Here is a 19,814-nt window from a genome sequence, read left to right as displayed (position 1 = left end):
ATCACTATGTATTCGCTTAGGAAAACCAAAACTGCAAATCAGATTTTCCCACAACACTGAAGCCACAGTTTTGGCTGTTTGGTCTTTAGTGGGAAATGCCCAAGAAAACTTAGTAAAAAAATCAGTAATGACTAATATGTTGCGGGTGTCATTTGAATCCGGCTCTAATGAAAGATAGTCAATACAGACTAATTCCAAGGGAGAATAAGCTTTGATGTTCACTAGTTCTGCAGCTCTTTGTGCACGAGCCTTTCTCTTGACGCACCTCTCACAAGTCCTGCACTTTCTCTCCACATGTTCTGCCATTTTAGGCCAATAAAATCTGCCTCTTGCGAGCTCCAGAGTCCTTTCATACCCCATGTGCCCCGTTTCGTCATGAACTCCTTCAAGAGCTCTATCTCTGAAACTCGGGGGAACCACCAGCTGCCTGTATTGTTGCCTATACTGATCAGATACCGTACGATACAGTACGCCATCTACTAAGCTTAGTCTGGGCCTTTCCCTCAGCATTAGACTCACTTCTTTAGATTATTTGAGTCTATCTGCATGAGTTAGAGTTTCTCCAGACTTCACAAGGTCAATTACCCTTCTGATGGCTATATCCTCTCTCTGTAACTTGTACCAATCTGTGGGAGTCATACTGGGTAAAGCAGTTTGTCCAGGCCAGTGCTCAGGTTCTATCAAATCATCAGGAACCACATCATCATTGCAAAGAAACATCTCGACAGCAGGATTTGGGATGACTCTGCCTTCCAGCAGGTCTCCCTCCTCACACGGCTGTACGACATGCGTCTCGCAATACACTAAATGTCGCAAACACACAGTTTTGATTGCTTGCTGCTCAATGTTTTCAAACTCAGTTGCTGCACATTCTGCTCTGCTTATCAAGTTTGCTACTCGTTCATCGATCTGTATGGCCTCCTCATCATCCATAAGTGGTTTTTGAGGACGACGTGACAGCCCGTCCGCGTTGACATTAGTTTTGCCTGCTCTGTACTTAATATCAAAATCATACATAGACAGAGCCGCGAGCCACCTATGGCCAGCCGCATCCAATTTAGCTGTAGTGAGCACATACACTAATGGATTGTTGTCTGTTAACACGGTAAACTTCGTGCCATACAAGAAATCGTGAAATTTTTCACACACAGCCCATTTGAGTGCTAAGTACTCTAACTTGTGCACTGGGTAGTTTTTCTCACTCTTAGAAAGACCGCGACTGGCATAGGCGATCACTCTTGTCTTCCCATCTTGAACTTGATATAAAGCAGCGCCTATGCCAGTGACGCTGGCGTCAGTGTGTAGAATGTATGGTAACTTCCAGTCCGCAAAACCTAGAACAGGCGCAGTTGTAAGCTTTTGAATGATAGTGTCAAAAGCAACTTGACACTCATTATCCCATTTGACAGCTAGGGATTGTGCTTTACTCCTAACATGGTAAGATGATGTTGACCGTCCTCTAGTAGAAAATTCACCCTGCAATAGCACATTCAGAGGCTTAACTATCTGGGAGTAGCTTTCAACAAATCGCCGGTAATACCCAGCGAAGCCTAGGAATGACCTCAGATCTCTGACAGTCTTTGGGAGGGGCCATTCTGTTAGAGCAGAGATCTTGTCTGGGTCAGGGTGTATACCTTGAGCGGAAATAACATGCCCTAAATATTTAACAGAAGTTTGAAAGAACTTGCACTTGGAAGGTGCTAACTTCAGCCCAAAGGCGGAGATACGTTGGAGAACCTTCATGAGTCTAGCCTCATGTTCTTCAAGTGTGTCAGAGAAAATAATCAAGTCATCAAGAAAAGCTATAACTTCCTGCAAATTCAAACCAGCCATGACTTTCTCCATGGTTCTCTGAAAAGTTGCTGGAGAATTCGTCAGCCCTTGTGGTAAACGCCGAAATTGCCAGTTTCCAAACGGCGTAGTGAATGCAGTTTTGGGACGATCATTCTCTTCCACCTCCAACTGGTAATATCCACTTTTTAAATCTAGGACCGTGAACCACTTCGAACCTGACAGCAATGTAAAAGTTTCCTCGATCCTGGGAAGAGTATACGCATCTCCCTTCGTCAACTTATTTAGCTTGCGGTAATCAACCACCATTCTCAAGTCACCATTTTTCTTCCTCACCAGTACTACTGGTGAAGCATAAGGACTATTAGATTCTTCTATAATCTCACTAGCAAGCAAATCTAATAAGTGTTTCCTCAAGTCCTCAAAATCAGCTGGAGAGACACGACGAGTACGCTCTTTGAAAGGAACATGCTCAATTAGCTCTATTCTATGTGCCACGCCTGACACTCGTCCCACATCTAGATCGTGCTTGGCAAATGCACTTGATGCCTCACAGTTTATCCTTCCAACTATGCGAGCTTTGAGCTCCTCAGAAATGGGGGAACCATCAAAATCTAGAATCACAGGGTTGTCTGCCTTTACCATAAGACTTGCTATCAGGGAAGTGGTAGTTTGAGAAGTACTAACATTATCACAGATAGGCACAGACTTAATCCAGTCCACCACTGAACACTCAGCAAGCACTCCCTTTGGCTGCAAGGTTACACTGTGGTCTGAAACATTTCGAAGGACTACTTTGACTTTATTTCGAGCTCTAGCCTCAACTTGTATCAACTTGCATTCCACGACTAAGCCACCTGGAATGTGATGCATCAGTGGTTCATCAATGATCATCATTTTACTCTGGCCACAATCTTTAGCTCGATACACCACGGTCACCTCACACTTTTCCCCTTTACTGATCGTTACAGATTTCTTGCCCGACAGTCTAACTGGGGTGAGGCACTGTGCCCCTTTACAAGGTGTCGAAATAGCGTCACAATTACGATATGCAGCCATCCAGTTAATGCTTATGGGAATTTGCAGTAGGTATTCCTTCCCCTGCAGCATATTACAATATTGTACAAGATGACGGAGAACATTTGTACCCACTAACAAGGGCAAACGAGCACTGTAGGTTTGATCTGGACAGACCAGCGCTAGTACGGCAACCACTGCATCTGTCCCACAAGCAGACTTGGGAAACTGCACATCGATTTCAATGTATCCTAGATAAGGGACTAATTGCCCTGCAGCCCCCTCAACCCGGAGTAGTTCTACCATGGGGGTAATACCCCTATGCTGTAAATACTGCTTGTAGAAAGATTCAGCTACACAAGTCACCTGGGACCCAGTGTCGATTAGACAACAACATTCAATTCCATCCACCCAAGCCTTACTTTCCCAAGGTTCTCCAACTAAGCCCCTAGGAACCTGGTTTATCTTTTCTATGGAACCTTTTACAACTCCAGCCTCTGTTCGTTCCACAACAGAGGCTACTCCATGTTTAAATGAGCAGTGGGTGTTGTCACTTTGTTTGAAAAACTCCTTTGCTCATGTCTCTGCACCAACTTTTTCTGCACCAAGGCTGCATTCACTGGATTAGTGCACTGTTGCAAATAATGAGAATCCTCACCACAGCGATAACAAAACCCACTCATGGGCAGTGACTTAGCTTGAGTTTGAGGCACAGGGCGTGATGGCTTCCCTTCTTTGCCCATTTTCTTGTTAGGCACATTTGATTGGTGTGGATCATATGGCAGTTTCTTCACTGAAGCTGGCTTCTGTGCCTTTGCTTTAGCCACCTCAGCTTCAAGCTCTTTAATGCGTCCTGTCAAGGCAAGATTGGCTTGTGCTTCCTCAGGGTTCGCTGTAAATCCCTGATCGGCAGTAATATGCACTTGGCTCTGCGCTCTTACAGGAGGCATGCGTAAATGGAGATTCATACGTTTCTCTTTAAGCTGCTTCTCATGCTCGAAAGACCTCAGTTTGAAAAGCAAGCTAGAATAGCTCAAGTCAGGCTGTAAAGAATCTGATAGAAAATCTTTAAGACGCAGCTGTGTTATCAGGACTTCATCCCAGCACCCTCTGATGAACTGCTTGAGAAGCAAAGTGTCAGAATGTTTGCCAACCACTCCCCTCTTTTCAACCACCTCCTGCATCAAGGAATGGAGTCGCCTCAAATAATCAGAGGGCTTCTCACCCCGGTTTTGGTGCGTCTCTATAAACTGAATGTACAGCTCATCTCCCCCAGTGACACTACCATAAGCTTTATCTAGCTCCCGAGCGTACGTTTCTGGTGGCGCATTTGTACCTACTCCTAGGGCAACATTAAGAGCAGGGGGAAGGAGACTATCCAAAATGTGTCGTCTCTTATGCCTCTCCACCAGAGAAGTGTCTGAAAGTAACTGCCTAGCGTACAATTTCCAAGTGGTGAAATCAACTTCCCCACTAGGCTTGGGGCAATGCCCGGAAAACATTCTTAACTTGGGGAGTGAGGGAACATGTCCCTGGTAATCTGAGTCATGTTTCACCACATGTTCTACCACTACACGCTGTACTTCCTGTGGTATAGTGAAAGTGATAGGAGTTTCATGCGTTGCGTTCCTCTCCACAGGAGGTGAATCATCTCGAGTCGCAAAAGACACTTTTGATGCCGAATTGGCGACTACAGTTGGCGTTGCTGCTGGCATTACATTACAAAACTTTCTTGGAGCAGGGGTCGAAGTGGAAGCGCCCCTATCAACACAATCAGCTTTGTGTGCAAGCTTAGTCGCAACCTGCTGGCTTAGATCATTTACATTTACACAGTGAAGTTGTGCCATACTCTCTATTTGCACCAACAGCTGATCAGCCATATCATCCAGGGTTTGACCTGAATATTCACTCTGTATTGGTGTTGGGTAGCTAGAGTGAGATCGCATATCTTCGATCTGTCTACTCTCTAGTGGCACAACACCCCATGCTTTTTGGCCATCTGCATTCAAATATTCTTCTTCAGCTATTAAAGGGGTAGCAACCTCCTGAAATTCACAAAGAAGCTCTCCTGACGATCTGTCACCTAACCACTCAATTCTCTTCACCTCATCAAGATGATCGAAACATCTCCTCACTTCCATAAGAGTAGTATTTGGATCTACTTTTGTAAGTATTACAGATCTTTCAGCATCAAAATTATGCTGCTTGCACAAGTCCATTGTGAGAGGAAAGAAAATAATAATAAAAAAATACAATAAAATAATAGTATTCGAGAACAGTTAGGACTAAAACCCGATTTTGTCAAACTAGCGCAGCCCCACGTTGGGCGCCAAATTTTTCTCTCTCTATTCTTGGATGTAACCCATTAGTAGGATTTAACACCGAAAAAAAAAAAAAAAAAGAAAAGGAGGAAAAATATCTTCTTGGGTCTGAGCTCACCAAATACATATATTCAGAACTTATAATAGTATCTGGAGTCCCGGGTTCGGGGTCTCACACCTTGCGTTAACAAAATAATTGTTTTTTTCCTTAAATGTGTGTCTGCACTTGTTTAAACGGTTGTCTACAGTCCCAACTAGATAATAATTAAACTAATAAATTAAATAAGATGAATTAATGAATGAAACAATCGGTTCACTGAACAGTAACTGTATTCACTGAAATTTCTCTTTCCCTTCAATTCAACATTTACATATCACTTTGCACACATCACATGAGACTATCAGAGTCTTTACAAATCCCCACTTGAAAACAAAATATATAATTCATCAATGACAATAAAGAAAATAATAAAATAAACAAAAGAATCAACCTGTATATGTACACTGAAGTCTAAGTGCAATGCAATTGACTCAGTTCAGTTTGTGTGGCTGTAATCGACTCAGTTCAGTTCGTGTGAATGTGACTCAGTTCAGTTCGTGTGGAAGTGTATGCCTACTACAGTTTGCAGGAATGAACGATGAACGATAACGAATCTTTGTTTTTCTTCTCGTGAAGACAGAGTCCCCAGATGACGCAATTCCTCCACAGTGGAATCCAGCGCTGTTCTCTCTCATTGCGCGATCCAACACGAATCCAACACGATCACCGAGCGTTGAAACACTCTCCAAACTAATGCAATAAAACAGTTCAGACATTTATTTACAAAAATATTGACGACGATGGATTAGATTAACGATAGCCACACATGTGGTTCACGTCACTCTCTTCAATGAGCTGGCGCGCATGTGACGTCAGCATCCATCACGAAATGCATTTAACATTCATAATGTTTAAACTTACAACATTATTCCCCTTACATAAATGTGCAAACAGGTTTTAACAAGTATACTTTTACAGCATAAACGCTTTACATGTGTTCTATTGCACACTTTATACTCAATTACGAACAGCATTAACCATCCACATTTTCTTATATGAACCAACACAAACTTGGACATTATTTATGAAAATATGAAACAATTGTGACTTACCTAATGCAATAAAACAGTTCAGACATTTATTTAGAAAAATATTGACGATGATGGATTAGATTAACGATAGCCACACATGTGGTTCACGTCACGCTCTTCAATGAGCTGGCGCGCATGTGACGTCAGCACCCATCGACGCAATTATTATTTTCGTCCCTCAGCAAAAAAAAAACAATAATAATACATATGTCTGAACACTTCATGCATTAGGCAAGAAAATTTATATATATATATATATATATATATATATATATATATATATATATATATATATATATATATATTATCAAAACAAACAAAAAAAATACATGGAAATACATAGGAACACAGCCTCAATTAATTGGGTGGGTTACATCAACATAATGCATGCACTACTGTTAACAAATAGAAACATATTGCATAGTGTTAACTATATCATACTTTAGTAGCATTTTAAGTACACTACCTGTAAACCTAACCCTAAAGTTGAAAATACCTTATTGAATTACTACTACCACTACTACCAATAGTATAGTAATTCTACTGGTAGTATTAGAAGTAGTAGTATATTTACTGGTAATGTGTCATTAGCCATGATCCCTTCACCTCCCATTTCCTGGTAGCTATAGGTCAGTACAAGTGGACTATTGTGTCAGCTGTAATCATGCAAACTTTGTTTTAAGATAGTCTGACCCTGTGAAATAAAGATACTGCATTGTCTGTTTCCTGCAGTAATCTCCTGTGGAGAACTTCCATCTCCTCCTAATGGCAAGAAGATGGGCACCCTGACTAGCTTTAGTGCCACAGCTATCTTCATGTGTAACACAGGGTACACATTAGTGGGCTCACACGTGAGGGAGTGTCAGGCCAACGGCCTCTGGAGTGGAGTCGAGACTAAATGTCTGGGTAAGTAGCCTCTTTCAACATGTACCTTCTGTGTCTGAACATTGTTTATTATGGACCCAACAATGTCTAATGCACATAGCACATTTTGATTTGCATAATAGGTCTATTAATTGACTGGAAACACTCAGGTTTTCCTTTGATATTTTATTATCCCTACAGTTCTACTTATTGTACAGCACTATGCACAATGGGATTTCCATAAGTCAACCAATGACAGCCCTAAACCTAATCTTAATCATTGAAGTTGAACATGATTTTTTAATTGTTAATACCACAATTACTCAGATTCAATTCTCACATAGCTTATTTACACTTATTTGTTTATTTAAATTTGAATGACTTGCAGTTCAGTAACATTTTCATTCACTAAAATGAATCATCTGATAAGAGTCATTCATTAGGGAATCAGACTACAACGGTCAAGCCGTTTGTTCTCACTGTAGACTCAAAAGAACCGGCTCCAAAGAGTAATTTGTTCGAGAATCGGACTACACTGTTCCACTCTGTAGATTCAGCAGAAATGACTCAAAAGAGTCATTAGTTCTGAAATCGGACTTCACTGGTTGCATTGTGTTTTCACCATGTCCTTCATAAATTCACAGGATGCCCAACTCTTAAGACACTACTACAACACTGGGCAGAATCCAAATGGCATGAAAAGTAATCGATCACAATTTGTTTTGGTATTTAGGGGTGGGTTTATCTGAAATTGTTGATATCAATAATAGATCAGCAAAAAAAACAATGTTCATTCATGACCAGTTGTACAGAAAATACCAAAGAATTTTATAGAAATGTGTATAGACTTCTCGACTATTTCACAGAGATAACTATAACATAAAAACACAGCTGTAAATAAAAGTATTTAAAATTAATGTCTCCTTTATTGTAGATAATATTGTAACAGAAAGCGTTCAAGTCCTTGAGCAAATGTGAAGTGAAATATGCCAGTGTGTGATGATCAGCATTGACCCTTATACACATCACCTGCTGCTTGACCAAACAGCACGGAGGGCATTTCATCAAAATGTCAAGCAGTGACTGCAAGAGTGCTCCCTGAAAATAGCACTCATGGTTCACTCCCTGTTAAACTGCTAGTAGTTTTACTTATTGAGTAATGGGGTTACGTGAGGCTTTGTGTTGATTGTCATTAATGTAAACATTTTGTTTGCTTCTTTCTGTCAGCTGGCCATTGCGATTCCCCTGATCCGATTGTTAACGGCCACATCAGTGGTGATGGATCAAGTTACAGGGACACGGTTGTTTATCAGTGCAACCTGGGCTTTCGACTCATAGGGACATCGGTTCGAATATGCCAACAAGACCACAGGTGGTCAGGGCAAGTGCCAATGTGTGTTCGTAAGTGTCTTTACAAATCACTTTTAAACTTTCTAAGTAATATAGGAATAGTTTACCAAAACTCACCGTCATTTTATTTGTATTTTTATCCATGAAACATACAAATAGAAAGCTCCTGTCAAGCTCCAGAATGTGCAAAAAGTACTGAATACTGAAAACAGGCTAAAGCATGCAAAAACAAAACAAAAAAACACATCTCTCTTTCGTCTGCCACCATCTCCTCCCCTTTTATCTCTGCCACAGCTCACTGGAAACACAAACCGGTGTTAGCACAGGTGTAAATTCTTAACCCCTCAGCTTTCCTGGTCCTCACTCTCCACAGATTGGTGCTCAATAACACCCCTGCCTTAACATACCTCCACCGCCCGACACAGCAACCGTCCTGCTTGCCATCGTCTCTATAATGTAAAGGGTTGTAGTGCCACATACCAACGAGTGGTATCCTTCATGCGGTGGAGCAGTTGGAGCGGGGCATGATAGCGACAGAGAGTGAAGGCCCTCCTTAGCAGGTAGTACCGGAGGGTAAGGACCGCCCATTTGATGGCCAGGCACTCTTTTTCTATCGTGCTGACATCGTCTCTCATACCGGGAGCTTCTGACTAATGTACAGCATGATGTGCACCTACCCCTCTACTCCCTGGGATAATACAGCCCCAAACCCCCTGTCGGACGCATCCATCTGTAACGTAAAAGGAAAAGAGAAGTCAGGGGAATGCAAGAGTTTTCCGCCACAGAGTGCAGCATTCACTTGTGTAAAGGCCTGTTGGCATGGCTCCATCCACTGGACCAGGTGTGGTGTTCCCTTTTGAGATCAGTCAGTGGGCTGGTGACATCCGAATATTTAGGTACAAACCTACGAAAATATCCAGCTAGCCCCAGGAACATTTTGGTCTTGGGTCTCTGATAAGCTACAATAGCTGCTGTTTTATCAATTTGGGGACGCACTTGTCCATGACCCAAGTTGAAACCCAGATGCCGTACTTCAACTCGTCCAATTGCACACTTCTTCGGATTCGTTGTGAGTCCCGACCATCTCAGAGATCTCAGGATGGCCCTCAGATACTTGATATGCCGGTGACAATCATTGCTATAAATAATAATATCATCTAAGTAGGCAGCAGCATATGCATCTTGGGAGTGGTGAATTTTGTCCATGAGTCGTTGCCAAACGGAAGGGTAACAAATTGGTGTAAGCCAAATGGAGTGGAAAAAGCTGTTTTGTCTTTGGAAATGGGAATCAAGGGGATCTGCCATTAACCCTTCGTTAAATCCAGTGTCAAATAAAAGCAAGCCACACCTAATCCGTCGAGCAGTTCATCAATGCAAGGCATTCGATTCGTGCCACATTGACTTTTCAGTAATCCACACAGAACTGGACCGAGCTGTCACTCTTCGGAAGCAGCACCACCGGGCTAGTCCAGTCACTGTGGGATTCTTCTATTATCCCCCATATCTAGCATGGACTTTAATTATTGCCAAACCTTTTTTTTTGTGTTAAGGTAATCAATAAGGACAGCTGCATACTCTACTCCTGGGGTCGTTTCGATATGGTGCTCTCTGAGATTCGTACAACAGGGAAGAGGCGAGAACATGTTGGAGAATTCTTGCAACCTCTGTTATTATTATGGTGAGAGGTGGTCTCCACAAGTGACTGGGGTGACTCGAATGGTTGCTTTTAAGTTCATCTCTGGTCCGAGCTCCTCCCACTCCAGAACCACCATCACCAAATTCACAGGGACTGCCCGGTGGTAAATCTGACATGCTCTGCTTCTATCCGTTCGTTTAACCTCATTATCGATTTTCCCGATGCACCGTGTGACCTCAAAGGTCAAGAACATATTTAATTTCCTTTATGCTGTTTGAAGGTCGTCCCTCCCGACTTTCCTGTAGGATGTTGAGCACATTGCGCGGTTAATGCCGGTACAATAATTGAAATGAGAAGAACCCCGTGGAGGCTTGCATGACCTCTTATACTGCAAATAATAGGGGCTTGAGCCACATTTCTTTTGTGCAAGAAATTCTGAACCATTTTTTTAAGGTTCTGATTAAATCGCTCGACCAAGCCATCCATCTGAGGTTGGTAAACACTGGTGTGGATCGATTTAATCCCCAGTAGTTCATAAAGTTCACGGAGTGTACATGACATTACGAGGTGCCCTGATCAGTTAGGATTTCTTTGGGGATCCCAACTCGGGATTTTTAAAGAGTGCCTCCCATGCGGAATGTTGCGCAGGGGCACTGCTTCAGGATACCATTTTGCATAATCCACCAAGACTAATACAAAGCAATGCCCCTATGCCGTCCATTCACAGGGACTGCCCGGTGGTAAATCCATTCTTATGGCCCGTCGAGGTCCATGCCAATTCTTTCGAAAGGGATCAACGGAAGAACGCTTTTGGAGTGGCCGGTGGATTCACCAACTCATATTCACGACATTCAACACACCACCTGCATACATCCCCGTGAATGCCTGGCCCATAGAATTAGGCCATGAGATTGTTCAGTGTCTTATCTTGCCCTTAATGTCCCACCATTGTGTTACAATGAGCCACCTGGAAAAACATTTCCTGGCAACTTTTCGGAATTAATAACTGTGTTGTATTTTCTTTGTTTGGGTGTCCTGTGTCACCTGATACAACCAGTCTTTAATAATTGAATAGCAGGGGTAGGAGAGCGCAACGCTGGGCTGAAGCTGTTGACCATCAATTAATCTCACTTGGTCAAAGGCGTGCCTGAGAGACTTGTCTCTTGTCTGCTTCCCCATGGGGACTTCCCGGAGGGTGGGCTGGGCGGAGCCCTCACTTCGCTCTGGGTTTCCCTGAACTGGAGCTTACATCGACTGTCCAGGCACCGCCTCCCCAGCCAGCACTGTACAAATCCCACACCGAATTATACTAGCACAGGACCCATTCGCACGTATTTCCCTCAATAATGACTGAATTGCTGGGCAATTTTACTCAAGATCAGCGGATGGGTGAGGTGGGGAATAACCACTACCTCTTTGCTATGTTTTTGTCCCTGGAATTGAACAGTAACATCTCTCAGTGACATATCTCCATGCACACACCTCACCTTCACCCGGCATGCTGTACCAAAACCTCACCTTGAACCAAGCTTTGGTTAACCGAAGTCTGATTACAACCCGAATCCACCAAGGCTTGGTATGTACCCCCTTGGATACTCACTGGTATGCGGTACGGCCCTTACTCTATCAGGGATCTGATCTGGACCCATGGGCACACATCCATCACCGAGCATTGATCCTGAATGTGTCCCGGTTCCCCGCAGCACCAGCACACCAGCCCAGACCTTACCACCACACCTGCGGACCCGAATTCACCAACCTGGCGGGACATGTGAATAGGAAAAGAGTGCGTTGGTGCAATAGAACCAGGGAGCAGGATTTGGGTCAATGAACCCCTGTCGCCAGGGTGTAGGTACAGGCACAGTAGGGGAAGGGGAAGAGAGAGGGAGAGAGAGATAGTTGGAGAAAGAGAATAGGATTCGCCAACTCCCGGATACGCAGCCAAGTGGTCCTCTGTCAGCTGGACTACCAGTGATACCGGATGGTGGCACTGGACCCACTCTGCTGTCCCCTTTGGCAGATGGTCTACGAACTGCTCCAGTACCACCAGGTTGACGAGTCCATTGGTGCCACTGTGCTCAGCCATAAACCACCTCCGACAGGTGTCACGGAGCTGTTGGGCGAAGGCGAACGGTCGGTCGATCTCCTTGAATGTCAGCTGTTCTGGGTTCCGGCCAACCTGTTGCAGGATGGCTCCTTTCAGATCTGAATACTCCAGCAGACTTGCGACAGGTAGTTGTATGGCCACAAGCTGAGCCTCTCCCAAGAGTGGCAATAAGTGGACCGCCCACTGTGCCCAGGACCACCCCAACCCCTCTGCAGCATGCTCAAACAGATTTATGAAGGTTTCGGGGTAGTTCTGGGATCCCATCTTCATGAATGTAATCTGATGCACAGCGGGTATGGTACGGATCACTGCTTGGAGTACCCCACTGTGGCAGCAAGCTCCGGATCACCTGTCGATCCTCCGCCTGGGCTTGCAACTTCCTGGAACTGTTGTTCTTGTTCTGACCGCAGCTCCAGGAAGGCCTGATGTTGCATCTGGTGGATGCCGGCTAGACTCTTGATGATTTCAGCCAGCGGCGAGGTCTCCATGTCAGCGTTCTTCCTCGGTCCTGGGTTTCGGCACCACTGTAACAAATCCTTTGAAGCTCTGTTCTCTCTCTCATCTGCCGCCATGTCCTCCTCTTTTATCTCCACCACAGCTCACTGGAAACACAAACAGATGTTAGCACAGGTGTAAATCCTTAACCACTCAGCTTTCCCGGTCCTTACTCTCCACAGTTCGGTGCTCGATCACACCCCCACCGCCACAATATATATGTGTATATATATATACCAGTCATTTTACATTTACAAATTACATTTCCATCTGTTTCTCTCAAAAAAATAAAAAAATCTTGTAGGCTATGGTTTTATAAGACTTTAAATATAGTGTTGTAAGATCATATTATGGTCGTACATCATAATCAGTCATTTGTACTACTTTTATGATACTTTAATGGAGCTTTTTTTGTTGTTGTTGAGCTTGACAGATACCTTAAACTACCTTTTGTCATAAAAAAAAAAAAAAGCTAAATAACCATGGTACACTTATTACATAAAAAGCTTTTCTATGTATTAAGAGTGCCATGGTTATTTAGCTTTTTTGGACAAATATGAACCCTTAACCATAGGTAGTTCACCCAAAAATGAAAATTCTCTCATTATTCACTTATTCATGACATCCCAGATGTGTCTTTCTTCAGCAGAACACAAATTAAGATTTTGTGAAATATATTTTGATATATATATATTAATTTAAACAGGTGCCATCAGGCTGGTGGCAATTTGATGGTCCAGAAGGCATATTTAGACAGCATAAAAGTAATCCACACAACTTTAGTCAATCAATGAATGTCTTCTGAAGCAAACTGATAGGTTTGTTTTAAGAAACAAATTGATAATTAAAAAGATTACTAGTTGTGAAACAGCTGGGTTGGCATCAGGATAAGTGAATAATGAGAGTTTTGATTTTGGGGTGAAATATCCCTTTAAGGTTATACCCCACTTTTGAAGCATTCTCTATTGTTAGACATTGTTTAAGTATTTTTATGTGGTTGTTCAAAAAGTCGAAATTTTCAAAAATGCAAAAATATGCCTCATCACTGCCACACCAATGAATAGTTCACCATCCCAGATGTATATGACTTACTTTCTTCTGCAGAACACAAATATTTGTAAATAATATTTCAGCTCTGTAGGCCATCACAATGCAAGTGAATGGAGACTACATTTTTAAAGCTCTAAAAAGCACATAAAGGCAGCATAAATGTCTTCAGAAGCGATCCAGATGTCCAAAGTCAAAATCCTTTTTCACTGTAAATCATGCCTTTGCAGTCCCTAGGCACAATCATGATTTCAAGCACAATTACACTTCCTAGTGCCTGATCTCTAGATGGTGCAGGAAGTATAATCGAGCTTGAAGTCATGATCTCCAAGGAAATTTATACTGAAAAAAGGAGTTATATTTTGGTCTTTTCTCACCCATAACTGTTTAAATTGCTTTAGAAAACACAAATTATACAACTGGAGTCGTATGGGTTACTTTTATGCTGTCTTTATGTGATTTTTAGAGCTTCAAAGTTCTTGCCACAATTCAATTTGGGTTCTGCAGAAGAAAGAAAGTCATACACATCTGGAATTAAAAATGTTCCCTTTTCCTTCACAGCCATAACCTGTGGCCATCCTGGAAACCCTGCTAATGGTCGAACAAACGGCAGTGAGTTTAATCTCAACGATGTGGTAAACTTCACCTGCAACACAGGCTATTTGTTGCATGGTGCATCCAGAGCGCAGTGTCGAATGAACGGACAGTGGAGCAACCCACTTCCTATGTGCAAGGGTAAGAGACTTCCAATTAAACTAAAATTGACTGTATAGGCTTTCAGAGCAGGGTTGAACAAAATTTGGAATTAAAATATGGTTCCCTGATGCTACATGCATTCTGGCTCCACTTTAATGATGTTGGGGTTAATTAGAGTATTAGAGCATCTACCATTATCCATAAAATTTAATTTATTAAATATAAGGAAATATATATATATATATATATATATATATATATATATATATATATATATATATATATATATGCTAAATACAAATGTCATTACACTAGATGTCTTTTAAAATGTTGATTATTAACACCACCTTTTCTGGAAATACCCCTTATGTTGGCGTATGGTAGCATGTTCATGAGTTATTCAAACTGAAAAATATAATGTTTTTTTTTTACTACCATATTTCCTTTAAATGTCATGCTACTTCAATTCTACTTCCTTAAATTCAAAATCGAATTACAATTATGTGTCCTGTTTCATTCAAATTAATTTAATTCTGAATGGCACTCAACTCTGTTTCAGGCAGTCTGTCCCAGAATGCAGTTTATAATCTCAAGGGAGATGCGGTCTTGAACATTGTCTTGTTATGCGAGCGGCTCCTTAGTAAGACTGTTTAACACTCACGGCTCATGAGCTTAGCATTAACAGAGCGAAACCAACATCTGTGCACAGCACTCTAAGCCAGTCTTTGAATGACAAGAAGCAATGTGCAAATAATTCTCTTTATGCCATTTCCCATCTTGACGTGTCGATTTGAAAATCAAATGGCAATGCAGCACCCCGCGTGACATCGTGGGATGTTTTCTGACATTAAGTAGGAGTAACCATGCACATCCTGTCACTTTAATGATTAATTAATGTGCAAAGGAAGTTGTCGATGGTGGCCTGCTGAAATTGAATCGTGAGCCAGGTCAACACATGTAAGATGGACAATTCCCCACCGCCTCAAGCCCAGAGACGGAGCACTCAGTGGGGAGAAAGACTGGCATGTCATTTAGCAGAGCAATTGTTCCATAAAACAAACACAAAATGGGTTGACGTTAGCTTTATCTATGGCCTGTATTTGTCTTGTATTTGACTAACAAGGCTCATTTACATGTTGAGCCACATGCAATTATAAAAAAAAAGAATGAGAATTGGCATATATAGCTGTGAAAATGTACAATTGTAGTATGCATTTGTAGAAAAGTTAGGATTGTCATATATAATTGAAAGATTTACATACAATTGTCATAATTGTAAAAAAACAAAACTATAATCGTCATATTTAATTGTAATAAAAAGGTAGAATTTTCATTTGTATTGTTAAAAATAAGGTAGAACTGTCATATATAATTGAGAAATATATTCATAGAATTGTCATATGCAATTGTAAAAAAGCTAGAATTCTCATATATGATTGTAAAATATAGGTAGAATCGTCACATATTATTTTAAAAAAGTTAGAGCTGTCATATACATTTGTAAAAAAGTACTGCCATAGTGGATTATTGGTGAGTGGAATTTGCATGCCACTCCCACGAACATACGGGTATAAAATTTGCTGTTTTCCAACCACTCATTCAGGTTTTGCGCGGAGGAGCCGAGACAGGGTCCTGGCCATTTCAGCGGGTAATACAGTGTTGTTGCAAGAGGGACACAACATCTCGTTCCCTCCATCAGGGAATGGAGGTTACAACTGTAGTTCAGTAGTATAGTAGTACAACTGACGTTCCCTATCTGTCATTCACTCAACGTTGTGTCAATTTAGTGACACTAGGGGTCCATGCACGAAACACCACAACCAGCTGATCTGTTTAACATGGACTAGCAGTGAAGGTGCACTGCTAGTCCATAGTAGTAAGTGCATTCGGTCCGTACATAGCCTCCCCAACGCCCCACGAACATCGCACGGTCCTTCACACCCCAGGGGGCACAAGACGTATTTACAACCATGTGAGCAGGCCACTCCAGCCATGACCTTTTCGCTTTTATTTTCTTGTCTTTTTTTTTTCTCCCACAAAAATTTTATGTATTCCGCTGGGGCCATGTGTATTCATGTCAGGGAAGACACCGCGGAGACCACATCCTACCGAAGGGGAGGTTAACATTTGGTGAATACGTCACATGAGCTTACCAGCCATATGTGGAAGAAGTCCCGTGGTAGGTCCTACCCGGAATGGAGACACAGATTTGGAAGACATAGATTTGCCCTCAGGGAAACCGTAACATGGAAAATACGTCACAAGGGGTTACCACAGGTAACCAGTACATGTGGAGCACCTACCCCTGTACAGGGCATACTAGCACACGTACTGGGCCTGGCTTTGAATTCCTCAGATGAATTTGCCACATCCAGGGTTCACCCATCTTGGGAAATTGTATGGGGTAAAAAGCACATGTCTTCACTCAGGGAGGGGAAAGGCGCTGTGCACAAGCAGTACACCCGGCCAGCTGCCCGCACACTTACCTGTTCATACCTGTCAACACACAGGACGAAACTGGCTCAACCCAGAGATTATAAAATCTTGCAAAGGTATTGGGTATCGCCCAGCCCGCTGCTCTACAGATGTCTGCTAGTGAGGCGCCGTTGGCTAGTGCCCAGGAAGATGCCACACTCCTAGTGGAGTGTGCTCGTAGTCCCAAAGGGGCACCTGGGCCTGGTATGCCAAAGCGATGGCATCCACGATCCAATGGCTAATCCTCTGTTTTGAGACAGTATTCACTTTACGCTGTCCCCCAAAACAGACAAAGAGCTGCTCAGTGTATCTAAAGCTCTCTGTGTGGTCTAAGTAGATACACAAATCACGCACCAGACACAGCAACGACAAGGCTGGGTCTGCCTCCTCCTGGGGCAATGCTTGCCGGCTCACCACCTGATCCCTAAAAGGCGTCGTAGGAACCTTGGGCACATAGCCCGGTCGGGGTCTCAAGACCACGTGAGAGTATGCTGGACTGAACTCCAGGCAGGTATCGCTGACAGAGAACGTCTGCTGGTCCCCAACCCTCTTGATGGATGTGAGCACAGTCGGGTGGGCCGTCTTCAACGAGAGAACCTTTAACACAACTGACTTTAGAGGCTCAAACAGGGAGGGATCCCACGAGTGAACGAGGTGCGGCCTAGGATTATTCAACTTTCTAGCACCTCTAAGGAACCTGATGATCAAGTCGTGCTTCCCCAGGGACTTACCCTCCACCACGTCGTGTTGTGCCGCTATAGTGGCCACATACAACTTGAAGGTGGAGGGGGACAGCCACCCTCCATCCTCTCCTGCAGGAAAGAAAGCACAGACCCGAATGCGCATCTCTGGGGGTCTGCTCCTCAGGAAGAACAGCAATTTGTGAACAAACACCACTTCAAGGCATACAGCTGCCCCATAGTGGAAGCCCTGGCCTGAGTGATACCCCGCTGGTGGTAGACCAATTAGGTCTTCCACGTCCCATACAGGGGCTAGACGTTGAGATTCCAGAGGTCTGGGTGGGGATGCCACATGGTGCCTCCCTCAGGGGAACTCACCAGGGAGGGGCTGTTGCAAGGAGCATGAGCTCTGAGAACCAAGTCTGGGTGGGCCAGTATGGCGCCACCAGGATGGCCTGTTCCTCGTCCTCCCTGACTTTGCACAAAGTCTGTGCAAGCAGGCTCACTGGGGGGAACTTGCGCAGCCCCCGGGACCAGCTGTGTGCCAGTGAATCTGTGCCGAGGGGAGCCTCGGTCAGCGAGTAACAGAGCGGGTAGTGGGAGGATTCCCGGGAAGCAAACAGGTCTACCTGTGCTTTGCCGAAACTACTCCAAATCAGCTGGACCACTTGGGGTGGTGTCTCCTCTCTCCCCTGAGCATCACCTGCCATGACAGCACATCCACTGTGTGATTGATGTTGCCCGGGATTTGACTGGCTCACAACGACTTTAGTCACTGCTGACACCAGAGGCGTCGCAAGGGTTTTGCGACATGCAATGCGAGCGTAAACCACCTTGGCGGTTTATATATGCTACCGTCGCCATTTTGTCCATCCAGACCAACACATGCTTGCCCTGGATCAACGGCCGAAGCCTCCGCAGGGCCAACAATTCCACCAGCAACTTGAGGCAGTTGATAAGCCAATGTAGGTGTGGCTCTGTCCAGGAGCCTGGGGCTGCATGCCCGTTGCATATGGCACACTAGCCTAACTTGGAGGTGTCTGTCGTAGCAACGACACACCTGGAAACTTGCTTTAAGAGAACCCCTGCCCGCAGAAATGCAAGGTCCATCCTAGGGCTGAACATGCAGCTGCATATCGCCGTGATACATGCCACAGTGCCATGCCCATCTCGGGACCCAAGTCTGAAGCCAGTGCTGAAGCGGTCTCATATGCATCAACTCGAGCTGCGTAACTGCAGCCACGTATGCCATATGACCCAGAAGCCTCTGAAACTGTTTCAGTGGGACCGCTGTTCTCTGCCTGAACAACTTCAAGCAGTTCAGCACCAACTGCGCATGCTCATTTGTGAGGCGTGCTATCATAGAGTCTAACTCCATCCCGAGAAAAGAGATGCTCTGAACCGGGGAGAGCTTGCTCTTTTCCCAGTTGACCCGAATCCCTAACCGGCTGAGGTGCCTGAGCTCTAGGTCCCTGTGTGCACACATCAGATCTCGAGAGTGAGCAAGAATCCGCCAGTCGTCAAGATTCCTTCCCTTAGCAGGGAAAGGGCTGCCTCTGTGACTTTCATAAAGATGCAAGGCAACAGGGACAGACCAAAGTGGAGGTCCTTGTACTGATACGACTGGCCCTCGAAAGCAAACCGATGAAGATAGCCCAGTCAGATCGTCCTGGTCAACCAGCGCAACGGGTAGGAGAGGGCTAACCATGCCTCCAAACTCCGAGTGGGGGGCAACAAGGGTTTGTGGGTGGGGCCTCTATGTGGGGAGGAGAAGGAATTGCCATGTCGAGGAGCCTCGCATCCCTAACTCATGGCTGGGCTGAGGGAAATGTCAAAGCTCTTATCTCCCTCCGCATACCCACCATAGGGCCATTCAGCGATTGGGAAGGAGGCTGGGCGCACTCGCGGCTCATCACAACCGCCTCACCATGGGTGTGTGCCGTGGCCGGGTTCGCGAAGGTGGGGAGCCCGTGTTTGTAGAGCCCTGGCTGTGAATGTTCGATGGATGGCAGTCATGACAACGATGGCCATAAATGCAGAGTGTATGACCCATGAGTGAGGAAGCCACTCTTTTTTTAAAATGTGGATGCCGCAGCCCCTTGGGCATGTGGGGAAATCAACACAAAAGGTAACAAAGGATTCTCCTCCCAGCCCTCCACCGGGGGATGGAGTGGTCAATGCACCACCTCTGGGGTTCCGGTGGG

At 44.2% G+C, this 19,814-nt stretch overlaps 1 protein-coding gene across 1 annotated transcript in view; it reads left to right on the top strand.

The window, feature by feature from the left end:
- Positions 1–19,814, top strand: part of LOC127617762 (CUB and sushi domain-containing protein 1-like) — a 496,749-nt gene that overhangs the window by 437,679 nt on the left and 39,256 nt on the right. The window contains exons 52-54 of the mRNA XM_052089839.1: positions 6,993–7,166; positions 8,352–8,525; positions 14,321–14,494. Of these exons, the coding sequence (XP_051945799.1) occupies positions 6,993–7,166; positions 8,352–8,525; positions 14,321–14,494 (522 nt within the window). The remainder of the gene's footprint in view (positions 1–6,992; positions 7,167–8,351; positions 8,526–14,320; positions 14,495–19,814) is intronic.

Source organism: Xyrauchen texanus, chromosome 24 (genome assembly GCF_025860055.1).
Source record: "Xyrauchen texanus isolate HMW12.3.18 chromosome 24, RBS_HiC_50CHRs, whole genome shotgun sequence".
Taxonomy (NCBI): domain Eukaryota; kingdom Metazoa; phylum Chordata; class Actinopteri; order Cypriniformes; family Catostomidae; genus Xyrauchen; species Xyrauchen texanus.
This window is presented reverse-complemented; position numbering and strand designations above follow the sequence as displayed.